This window comes from Larus michahellis, chromosome 2 (genome assembly GCF_964199755.1).
Source record: "Larus michahellis chromosome 2, bLarMic1.1, whole genome shotgun sequence".
Taxonomy (NCBI): Eukaryota; Metazoa; Chordata; class Aves; order Charadriiformes; family Laridae; genus Larus; species Larus michahellis.
In genome coordinates this window covers 98,007,136-98,019,852 of record NC_133897.1, presented here as the reverse complement: position 1 = coordinate 98,019,852, position 12,717 = coordinate 98,007,136, and the positions used below count along the sequence as shown (strand labels likewise).

The 12,717-nt window shown below is 36.3% G+C and overlaps 1 protein-coding gene across 2 annotated transcripts in view; it reads left to right on the top strand.

The window, feature by feature from the left end:
• The window catches only part of TMEM245 (transmembrane protein 245), an 89,260-nt gene extending 77,178 nt beyond the window's left edge, over window positions 1–12,082 (top strand). For both annotated transcript variants that reach the window (XM_074576341.1, XM_074576340.1), the window contains 4 exons: window positions 3,405–3,505; window positions 5,262–5,436; window positions 7,942–8,136; window positions 9,158–12,082. In XM_074576341.1, coding sequence (XP_074432442.1) covers window positions 3,405–3,505; window positions 5,262–5,436; window positions 7,942–8,136; window positions 9,158–9,203 — 517 coding nt within the window. In that variant the 3' untranslated portion in view covers window positions 9,204–12,082. The remainder of the gene's footprint in view (window positions 1–3,404; window positions 3,506–5,261; window positions 5,437–7,941; window positions 8,137–9,157) is intronic.
• The last annotated feature ends 635 nt before the right edge of the window (window positions 12,083–12,717 follow it).

The window sequence follows — 12,717 nt, the reverse complement described above, 5'->3', positions numbered from 1 at the left end:
ATACTGAAATGTAGTTTTGGGGCATACTAACAGAAGTCGTTAAGACCTTGTGTCCTGGTTTCAGTTGAGATGGAGTTAATTTTCTTTCTAGTAGCTGCTGTATTTTGGATTTAGTATGAGAATAACACATATTGTTTTAGTTGTTGCTAAGTGATGTCTATATTAGTCAGGGTCTTTTTTCAGCTTCCCATAGAAGCTGAGAGGGAGCACAGACAGGACAAGTTGGCCAAAGGAATATTCCATACCATAGACATCATGCTCAGTATATAAATGGGGATTGGCCAAGGGGCAGGAATCCTCAATCACTGCTAGGGTTGGTCTGGGCAACGAATTCACCAGGTGGTAAGAGTGACTTGTGTTGTATTACTTCATCTTGTATATTCTTTTGCCATTATTGTTTCTTTCCTCTTCCGTTACTCTTCTATTTAACTGTCCTTATCTCAACCCATGAGGGGTTTTATTGTTTGCTTCCCCCTGCCCCTGTTTTTTTCCTTTTCCCCCTACCCTGTGGGGGGCGGGAGGGAGCAAGCTGCTGCGTGGTCCTAGTTGCTGGCTGGGGTTAAACCACGACACCTTGTTAATTTTACTATAGTACAGAAAACATCTGTATAGGAAAAATAAGGAGATACTTCAAGGACAATTTTATAATATTTTTGACAAGTGAGATGCATTTGTGCCACAGTTCCTGTTTGATTTATAGGAAAAAGATTTACTTGAAGATTTAATTATAGCAAGCTGAAATCTGGATTCTCATAGTAAAATGCCTCCTTCTAACAAATTCTTCTGGATATGTTGGGTTTTCTTTCTCTTTGGTTTTGTTTTGGAAGGACCTGGCAAATTGCATTTAAAAAAAAGTTGAAAACTTTGTGTCACCAATTAAGAGTTTCAGAAACTGTGAGTTACCTTCTTTATAGTGCAGAGGGATTTCTGTGGGACAGGTCTAAGATTTAAGAGACCAACAAGGCTGAGGAAGTTGGCTTGACAAAAGCACAAGGGTTTAGTTTGAACAAGCGTATCTTTAGTGCAACCAGGAGAAGTGGTGGGGTTTTTTTGCTGCACCCTCGTGATCATTGCAGTACAGATAGCACTTCATTTCCCCAGCTGCCTGGAGGCTTCCATCGCCAAAGACCCTGTTGTAATTGTTTATGTTCTAAATTCTTAAAATCCAACCACAGATTACTTGCATGTTTGGATTAAAGTGGTATTTAGCCCTCTGTAAGGTATCCTTAAATAAAATGTTGATAGATTGATTTTTTTTCCACCCTTTTTTATGTGATGTTTATACTTGATGGTTGACAGAACCCATTTCAATTAATAAACAGGTTCTTGTTACAAAAATATTATGCTCATTTGATATCCTCAGACAAAGCAGGCATGAATTAAATGTCACAGAAAATGCAGAAAATTAAGACTTTTGAGTAGCTGAACTATGAAAACATACTGAGTTTTTAATGCAAACTCACATTATCAATTTTACTGTGGCTTTGGTTTTTGGGGTCTTCTCCTTGCCAAATTTTTTTATGTCAGAAGCTTACTTTCCCTATAACTAAAACACAGGCGAGTATTTCACTCTTCAAAATCTGTAGATTCTATATATTTTATTCTGTGATTTCCCACTGTATTATTTTAGAAGTTTATCTAAACTGCAAAGTATTCAGGGGCTTTTCAATGAGGCCAACACATATTTGTAAATACTCTTTCCTCTTCTTCATGCACCGCATAGTATTTGTCTGTCAAAGGTTTGATTTGTTATTTCAGGTTGTTCTTTAAAGCTTGCTCTTTCCACATTCTCCCTTTCCCTCTTTTTTGGGGGAAAATGGTTGACAACAGCTGTTCCTAGTTCATCTGTTAAATTAATCTCACATTTTGAACACCAGCGTTTGTGTGTGAGGTTTGTTACGCAGTCATAACTTCCAATGGGTGAATTTTAAATAAGATAATTTTGATTCAGCAGTCATTTGGGAATCTATGCGTGTCTTTAGGTGGTAAAGGAGGGCAAAAATATGCAAACTGCCCATGGAAATAATAAAGAGGATAGCGTCCAAAGAAGCAAAAATTTGGGAGTCTTGCAGTTCTTACTGGTACTTCAGAAGAGAAAATTCTACTTAGTAGTTTAATAGTAGAGAAGGTATCTTTTCTAGAAAGCTTTATCGACTCACCAGAGGAAAAAAAAACTTTGATCTTAGAGGCTTTAGTTCCAGAAAGGGTCATTTTCTGTGCAGACCGTGTTACTTTTCAAATTGCAGTGACCTTTCCACTAACCATCTGACTCCGTGATTTCTGTTGCATGTCTTCCTGTCCTCTCTACCCTCCTGTCAGAGTTCCCAAAACTGCAAAGACACGAGCAGTGTAACTAAAATGCGTGAAATGTAAAATGGGAAGTTAACATCAGCGAACTTTGCATTTATCTTTGCAAGGAGGGTGTGCGTGCCACCACTTCTGCAATGATGTAACTGTTAGGACTGTTCTGGAGAGAGGAACTCAGGGATAGTTTGATCCCTGGTTTAGTTTAGATCCAAGCTAGAATAGTGGTTTCAGGAAGGTTCAAGCCTTTCTCAAATAAGGGTGAAAAACTGTCATAATACAATGATGAGATATACCAGTTTTAGAGTATAATTTTTGTGATAGTAGTCCGAAGGCACAGGTTTTCAGTTCAATTATGGGATACTCCACATGTGTAAGTGTGCTAGTGCTGTAAAACTGTGACTACAGCTTCCTGAGACAGCAAACAGGCAGCTAAGAGAGAACTTTGTTTTGTGGCCAGCAGGGTGGACAAAGATTTAGCAGGATTGAATTAGATTATCAGACTTGCTATTTGGTTTTTAGTAATGTAAGCTAGTAAGCAACCTAAAAGCTAGAAATATAAAGATACTGAGGCTGAAATCCAGTAATGAATATGAGGTACTGTTATTTTCATCTGGAAAGCCATCTAAGTACGTAGGGAAGTAAGAGTTTGAGCAGCCTATTTCACTTCACAGACTAGTGGTTTTAATCCAGTGAGAATGAGTAGGTATAGAAATGTAAGCAGGTAAAGAAAATGTGAAAGTGGAAAAGGGCAAAGAAAAAGTAGTTTGTACATAGAATGGTACTGCTTCTCATAGGTAAAAGGTTATTTTTGACAGAGGATGTGGTCTGATGCTTGAGCAGTTTCTTTCAAGGAGTTTATCCCTGGAACCCATTGTACAGTAAAGAACAGTCTGGGATTTTTGTGTCTAAATGCCTTAAGTGACAGATGTGATGGATGCTTGTTCTTTTCATAAGGAACAAATGCATAAAGGGTTTAGTGTTACGTTTTGAGTTGTGTATTTGTGGCACTAATGGCTTTGCAGTTTTTCAAAGCAGCTTTATAGTTCCCAGAATCCTGTTGCCAATAAGACTTAACAGAATTTCTTTGGTTGTTTTAGAGGTGTATTTGATGCTTCTCTCAAAATGGCTGGGTTCTATGGACTCTACACTTGGCTGACTCACACTATATTTGGGATTAACATAGTCTTCATACCATCTGGTAAGAATTTGAACAATTGTAATCTTATTTATAGATAATATTATGTAATTATTTATTGTACAAGATACAAGTAGGATTAAATGTTGTTAAGATTAATCAAAGTTATTTTTAGAGAACATTAAGTCAGAAGCTGGCAGCTATCAGAATTAGAGTTGTTATAGGGAACCTTAATATGGTATGAATTTAATGAGTAGCTAGCTATTCAGAATTTTTTTCTTTATTTCCCGTTCAATCTATAATCTCATCTTTATTTCCTGTTTATTGTTCAAACCCCACTATGAAAGACCTATGAAAAGTTTAATACTTTTGTGATACACATTGTAGTTCCAAAGAACTTCTTAGTATCGATTGATTCTTCCAAGTTTAATTTAAACAATCATAAATCTAATTATTCTATGAAGACTGTATAACTTATCATAACTCTTAATTTCAAAATACTTAGTTCCAACTGTGAATGTATGTAGTGCTGCTGAAAACTTAGCCCAGGGATGTTTCAGGACTGCCATGAGTAGGGTGGAGAGAAGTCCCCAATTGCTCTCTTACCTCTGAGCCTTGCCTTTTTCTGTTTTCCCAACACATCCCCTGACAGCTATTTTACTTCTCCTGTCTGTTTCTTTTGCTGGGTGCAATTCTTTATCCCTTCTATTCAGCCCAAGTCTTTCTAGGTTTTAACTTGATTCTACCTGCCCTGGCTTTTGTTTGTTCCATAGTTGACAGGTGCCGGTTTCTCAAGATGCCTAACTGCAGGAAGATGTGGTGTCACGAAAATGTATGATAGAGCCATACTTCTTTTTCTCAGTACTGTTGCCTGACTACTAGCCTCTGGCTTTCTGTTATTCTTTAATCTTAGCTTTGGAAATGACTGAACAGTTTTCACGGAAAAATCTTCTCCCCTGTTCCTCTTTTGCCTCTCTTGCCCTAAAAATAATAATAGTAATTAAAACAAATGTTGTACCTTCATGTTTGAGGGAACAGAAGGGGAAGCTATAAAGCAGCAAAACCCAATATAATTGGAAATGGCTGTATTATAAAATGTAATTACCTTAAAGGCATTGGTTGTCATTAGACCGACTTAGAAGATAATCATTCTTTTTCTTTCAGCTACATGCAAAATCTTAAAAAGTTTTTGCTTTCTGGTTAATGAGACCAAAAAGGGGGAAAAAATTAATTATTTTTTGTATTATGTTCAGTTTTGTTGCATTAAATTAGAATGACAGCCGTACTACATTGCTTTAGATTACAAGGGGTATTTGTATAATCAGAAAGGTGTGCGCCTATGTGTACACGTGTGCACACAGAAATACATAAATCATGGATTTTATATTTGCCTGGTTTCTCACAGTACTACATACCTTATTATGGTTGACTGAAGGAGATCTGGTAAGTTACAATGAGACTTCTGCTTGTATACTTCCTTGCACACAGTTGCTGACTTGTAGTTATGTAGAAGTTTGAAATATGCATGATTGGTATAACTTTAAATTTTTCTGAATTGGTGCCTCTTTTGGAAGTAACTCCTTATGAGTGACAGTTGGCGAAGCTTTTCTGTATGGGGAATAGTGTAATTTTCTTTTTTTCCTAAATCACAGCAATAAAACACCAATAGCCTTACGTGGCAGTTCTTCAGTGTCTTCTTTACAACCGTTGATAGAAGTGGGACTACCGGTGTGGCAAAAGTGTCAGAATTTAACTGTAAATATATTTGTGAAATATGTTTCTCTGGTCTTTTTCTCACCTCTGCTTCTGTGCACTTTAGCATTAGCAGCAATCCTTGGAGCAGTGCCGTTTCTGGGGACGTACTGGGCAGCCATCCCTGCAGTCCTAGATTTGTGGCTTGTGCAAGGACAGGGATGCAAAGCCATTTTGCTCTTGGTTTTTCACCTTTTGCCAACCTATTTTGTAGACACAGCAATTTATTCAGATATATCAGGGTAAGTACATTGAAGACTTCTTAAAGTTAGCGTTTTAAAAATGCTTAATGATTGTCGATGCCTGTAATTAAACTTACTTTTCTGAAGCATGCAGAAGAGTATCTTCAAGCACAGGAATAGGTGTAGTGATACCACCTCATAGTAAGAAGTCTTACTGGCCTTTACTTTCCCAGGCTTCTCGTCTGTGAACTTTGTCACTTCAGAGGTCTTAAACTCATTCTCAAAGTCAGCAAAATCAACCGTTTTGGTCGCTAAAGTAATTCTAAGAATACCTTTGCTATTTATCTAATTGTTGACTAAAGATGTGTAGCATTTTCCTTTACATCACCTAATGCCAGATGATGTTGCAGACCAAACAAGATCCATGAGCTAGCTAGGGACCTGAAAAAAATATTTTAATTTTTCAGAATGGATTGTGAGAATTCTGAGGATTTTTTTGAAGCCAGCCTTTGTCTTGTGTCACCATACCCTAGTGCAAAAATCTACTGATTGTGGAATGATCTTTAAATGTGCTGAGACAGATGAAATGGTGAAACTGAAGATAGGCTCTTACTGAGACAGTAGCCAGCGCCGTTTTCCTGTTGTGGGAGATTGGCACAGATTTATTGAAAAACTTTGCTAGGTGTTTGTCTGCCTCTATTGACTTGAAATGTCTCCTCGTTTCATCTTTGAGTTTGTACACAGAGAAAACAAACTCCAGACTATGGAGACAAAGTCAACGTCTGCGGTTATATCTGGAGTGCAACTGAAATGTCCACTGACATTTTCTGCTACTGAAATATCTAGTGAATCCCTTTATGCAATTCAGATTAGAAGATAAAGCAGTGCTGTTTAACAGAGCTGGCAAAGATATGAACTGGCAAGTTTCTTATGTGCAAGACATGTTCACAACTGTGTACAAAACAGATATAAAGTTGTATTCCTCTAGTCACTGCTTCAGTCTTGACCATCAGAAACAATCCTAGTAAATTGTTTGAATTGGGAACTTCATGGTCCAGACTTAGTTACGTGCTGGTTGCTACTAGTCCCTCATTTGTGCTGATTTTTGTTATAGTGGAGTTAATGTAGAATAAGGATATTTAGTGTTTCAGTTCAGTGTTAAGTTAGAAATTAATATTTTTGTTCACCAAATATGATTACACTGAACAGGGAGAACGTAATGGTAATACGCACAATATTAATAGTAATTTTCATAGACTGTGGCACTAGTTATTTTGCATGAATTAAAGCTAACAAGTGAAGTATAATCAAATTATGATCTTTTTTCAACAAGAAATTGTGGATAAATTTAAGGCTAGTAGCTATTTAATGAGCCAATAATTCTTCTGCTTATTAGAGTACATTTTCTGGCTGTAGGGGATGCAGGCTCTGTTTACTGTCCAGAAAATATAGATGGCGGGAAGAGATTTTCTGATGGTGGAGCAAAATTGTATTCTCCCCATTAAATAGTACAGTAAGGATCATGCTGTCTTGCAGATTAGATTAAATCTATTTGAAATAGCTATAATTAGGTTATGCAGGGTTTTCCGAATGCATTAAATTTATATTGTAGTCCTGTTTCGTCAGATGATGAAATAGGCAGAAACTGGCAGAGCTCTAAACCGACTAGCTGGTATTTTCACTCCATTACATTCAGAATTTAGAACTACTTCCTGAAAATTGGGTGCTAAGTTTCAACTGTAGCTTTCCTCATATAATTCTGTATTGCCATCATTATTTTAGCTATAAAGATTAAGCAGGATGAGCAGGTTTCGTGTAAATGTTGCTGATGGGATTTCTGTTGTGCATCTGAATTGAAACATGGAAAAGAAAAATGGAATGGATCACTTGCTGCTATAATATCAAAAATGGAGCTTTTCAAAAGCTCCGTTGGCCCCAACTTTCCAGTAAATAGTAATATGTTCATAAAAATTTGGTTTTGTTTTTCATCTGAAAACATTAAAAGATAATGGTAACGAACACTCAATCTGAGAGGTTGTTTTGTGACAAAATGAGAGGGCATGACTGTTTATTTAAAGAATATATGCTAATTATTCTTTGAAAGATGCAATGCAAGTTGCTGTCATCGTGTAAATTAATGTCTTTGCCCAGGGGCGCTCATAGTACATGCTGCTAGTTGTCTTAAAGTTTAACAATTTTTGACCATAAAGCACAAACATTCTTTGCAATCAATCATCTTTCCATTTTCAAAATGGAAGTGTTTTTGCCATTGACTCCTCCAGAGATTCTTCAGGTGTCTATAAAGTAGCTACTCCATTGTGGATATTAACAGTGTTATATGCAATAAAACATTGTTTGATCTGTTGTGCAAATATAGCGCAGAATACAGCTTGGAATATTTGTGCAGGCATTCAAACAGCAGTTTATAGTGTGAATAGGGGTATCTATAGTTACCTATGTTATTTTCTAAGCTTAATAAAACTTTATGATTAATGCATGTTTCATAATTGATAGTATTGTTGTTGTTATTAATTTAATTTTATTCTGATTGTGCTATAATTCCAGAGGTGGTCATCCTTACCTGACAGGTCTTGCGGTAGCTGGTGGAGCGTATTACCTGGGACTGGAAGGAGCCATCATAGGACCAATTCTGCTTTGTATACTTGTGGTAGCTTCAAACATATATAGTGCCATGTTGGTGAGTCCAACAAATTCAGTGCCCACTCCATCACAAGCAGCATGGCCGTTACAGATTTACCGGTAAGATATACACATGTGCATTATGTTTTTACATGAATCAGTGTACGTACGCATAGGTATAGAGAATGCGTGCGTGAGTTTTATATAAGAGTGTGCATACACACCTACATGCATATTGAAGTATTTGGAGAGGATTCAGCTATCCTATATTCTAGAAATAAAAATTATGGCAAAGTAAAATACTCCCTGGAACTTGTAAACTTGAAGTGTTTGTTTAATGTCTCTCAGCTTCTTACAGAAGGCTCTTTTAGAAAATTCACTGATAGTTCCTTTGTTATCCTATAATTTGTATGTTGCCATTGTGCTAGGACGTGATTGAACATCTTTTTTTTTTCTGTGTAAAACTATTATTCATGGACATCTAATAGTCAGTGTTCATTGCCCTTAATAAGAGGCCTGACTGCAAATGCTGCATTTTTATGTGTTCCTGTACAGTACTGCAAAATATAAATAAACATACTTGAATTTAAAAGATGATAAAACATTATATCCCATTATTCCATTAAAAGTATGATCTTGATTAATCTGTTTATTGAAGTTACTGAACATGGAATATAGAAATGTATCTTTAAACTGTACCTTTAAGGAATGGGATGAATAAACTCCTAATTGAATACTTAATTAGAGTTGGAAATCATATTGTGAAGTTATTAATGACAGTAGCCATTTTAATGTCTCTACTGTCTTGTTCAATTACATAGGTTAGCTCATTATACATATATCTTAAAGAGAATTCTGTGCTTGTCAGAAATAATCCTTTACTTCATTCACATGAATAATGTTGTCATCTTTCATATGGGTACTTAGGAGAAAAACCACTAATTGGACCTGTCTGTAGTCTCTGACTTGTAGAAGTTATGTTCCAAGACTTTCTATGTATGCCGTAGGTAGAGCTTCCCACAGTACACACAAAAATTCGCATGTGTATTTGTTTCCCGTTTCATTTGTAGGAAACTAGATACTTGTAATCACTCAACAGATTTGAGTCTTAATTTCCCCCCCCTCCCCCCTTTCCCCCCAGGTCTTCTAGAGAGAGTCCTGAGGAGATCAAAATGGCTGCAGAGTGATGAAGGTGCTGTGCTGCACATATTCAACATGAGAGAATCGCTGTCTTCTGTCTTGAGTTCACAACAGCCATGGCCTTCTGTCCTTTTCCAGCCGTGCCTAGGGGCAGCTCACAGGGAAGCATAGCTTGGGTTTTAGGAGAAACCACTTCTCGAACATCTGCTGGCCTTACATTATTGTGCACTTTGCCTCTTCAGGAGAGAATGTCTACTTCCCATGGCTATACATAATAACACACAGTTCAACTGCCTTGCTGAAGACCTTGAAGACCTTCTGTCTTCATAAAAAGAATGGTTAAGAGGACAGGTATATCCACTGGAGACATCTTATCTGCTGAAATGACTAACTTGGCTTTAATTTATTGGGTTATTTAGTAGCTTTAAAGAAAGCTAATTCCAAAATATTTATTCTCAGTTAATCTGGTGGCAAAAAAGGTGTAAACCACTCATTGTTAAATGAAAGTAGAATATAATTGTTTGCTGCTTCTCAAAGTATTTCTTTAGAGGCTTTGACCATCATCTATAACTTGCAATAGCACCTAAATATTATTTTCTTATACTGAAAACACTGAAATGTAATGTTGTTGGAGACTGGTGTTTCTAATATCTTCCTGAAATTGCTAGACATGTAAATTGTTAAATGTGGGTTTCCTCATATTGAAATGGGAGGACTTGTTTACATAGTTTAATCTTGCCCTTATTTGCAGTGAAATCTGATAGTATTTTGCTGTTTACCCACCATCCCAGTAGCGCCATCTTGTCAACTAAATTTAATCGAAGACCTCAAGTGTTTTCAGGCAAAGGTAATGTACGATTGTCTTGTCTACTTCCAGTAATAGGAAGAAGTTGAAGGGGATTGTTAAATGTTGGTTTTCAAGTGCCGTTGCTGAGTTCAGTTAACTTTTCAAACAAATCTAAGTTTATTTCCAAAGAGGAAGGGGAGAGAGGATGGATTTTGGTTTAGTTTAGTTTGTTTCTTCCCCCTGTAAGCTTCCGGCCAAATATCTTACTAAGATAAAAGATGTATCTTAATAATAAACAGAGTTCTTAAATTCCTGAAATGGTGTGTTGCCTAGATCACAGCATCAAACTACTCCTGTGCTTTTCTTCCATATGTAGTTTTGCTTAAATTGCAGTTTTTTGTGACAGTTAAGGCCTTTTGTATTGATTGTTGAAATATTTTGACACAACGGATCTTTACAAATGGATCCTTTTTATAAATAGAATTGGTTTTTTTTGGTAGAAATTTCATACTTGAACAGCTTTTCCACAAATACATTGAGGCCCTAGGTACGAAGTAGCAGATGCACATGCTTAACCAAAGAACCACCTTTCAGTAACTTCTCTTGAATTGGTTTCAGAGTTTGACCGATAATGAGTTATACAAAACACAGGCATGCTTTGCATTTATTGTTGACGGTAATGCAACTGTTGAAGAAAAATATGTTTTTGTCTAGGGATAAGAATATCTAAGATTTGTGTACAAACAGCTCGTAACTTAGATGTTTGTTTTGCTTGAGTTGCAGAAGTGCTGATAGATTCGGAAGGCTCATATTTTCATGAGATTGCATGTAGTTTTACATTGTTTCTAAAAGTACATTGCCATAGAAAGTGATTGGAAAGTACTCTGATACTAAGTCCTGGTATAGGTTTGCAGTAAACAGGCTGCCTGTTAAGACACAAATAGCCTGCTCCTCAGATTCTCAAAATTATCTGCTGCAATTTTACTGATGAAATTTTCTGCTTAAATGGGGGGTTTCAAGCATGCTGGTTTTGCACTTGCAAACTTGCAGGTATGTGTTTGGAGAACTAATTTAGTGGTTTGAATCAAGTTCATTGAAATATGGAAACATCCCATTTAATATTTTAAATTCTGAAAGACCTACACATCAGTTCCAACTAACTGAATAGGAAGGTATATTGCTTGAATTGAGTAACTGACCAGTGTTTTAATTTCCTTGGTTTTGTGGATCACATAAAATCTTCAATGAAACACATTTTTATAGTTGTTGCTGGCTAGGATGGAGGATGACAAAGAACCTGAGGCTGTCCCTCCGTATTCCTGCAGCATTCTAACCAGCTTGAATAAGACTGCTGTGATACTTGGGAAACTTCTTTCTTACGTTTGTTTTTTAATACAGAATTTTGCACTGAAATGTTGTGTTCTCGTTCTAGCATTTAAAGAAGATTACTAGCAAGAAATATGCACCTTTAATGTATTTCTGGTTTTCCATTGCTCCTCTTTACTCACTGGTCAAGACATTCTATTGTCCACATTTGCTGTACCAGTTATTTCTGAGACAATCTTTCAGATTCCTATGGTACTCAACATAGTCATTTTAAAGAGTCATTATAAAGCATTCTTTTGTTTGTTTTTAATTTTTCCTTTTCTCCCCCCTCTCCTCCCCTTCATCCAACCTCCTGAGATCAAAGAAGGGTCTCTGCTGTGAAGATTAAAATGGTATTTCAGACACAATTATCTTTAATAATGGCAAATCAGTAAAATAAGCTGAGAAGATACATTGTTATTTTCTAACATTCCTTTCCCTATGTGAAGAGAAATTGTTTAGTGTACAGAATTCATATCTGATGTAGTCTTGTTAGTTGGCCCTTCTTTTAAATGAGGCTTCATATTGATGCTTCCTGTTTCAAATTCAGCTAAGACTTGCCTCGAAGAACCATCAGTAGTATGGTCTTTCTCAGTAAATGTAGCTTAAAGAGCTCATGCTACGTGCCATGCCAGATGGAGGAGTCAAGTGTATGGTTCAGTGGTGGTACAGTAACAGTATACTGCCAAAAAGAAAAGAAAAAAAAGAAACAAAACCTCCAGTAATACCTTCTTAGAATATGAAATGTTCACTGAATTTTGCCATGTTTAGGAGAAAAAAAAAAAAAGGCCAAAACAGCACCTTATGAAAAAGCATACTGATTATTTACGGTTTGTTGTTAGAATACAGTTACCAGTAGAAATAGAAAAACTTGCCCTTGCATATTTAACAATCCATATTCTTTTCTGAAGAGACTCAGCCTTTTTAAGAACAGTTTAATTTAGATCAATCTCACATTAATGTGAAAATAATCAAACCAGTCATTTTGACTTCTGGTCATTGTAACATACCAGTTCCTCATTATATTGCCTCATCTGCAAAAGCAAGCAGCAGCTCTGCGGGATAAGCTTTTAAATGGCTTCTATGTTTCCAAAAAAAAAGGAGTGGGAAGGCAAAACTCCTCACACACCCTTTTCTGTAGTGACATTAAACTATAGTTTTCTTAGGAGAGACCATCTTTTTAATAATGCTTATAGGCAAGAAGTTGATGGTCTTTAGCTTTACTGTAAACAGTCATTCCAGGAGCAGGTATTTTCTTGTATTTAGTACACTTAGTAATCAGTTTGAAAAAAAACAGTTTAGAATTCATAAGGGAATGCTTGTAGTAAACCAAGACAATGTGGTCTCATGGTATTGTAAATTACAACTGTGCTGGTTTTTATCATTCTTTTCAAGCAAATCAGGCTTGC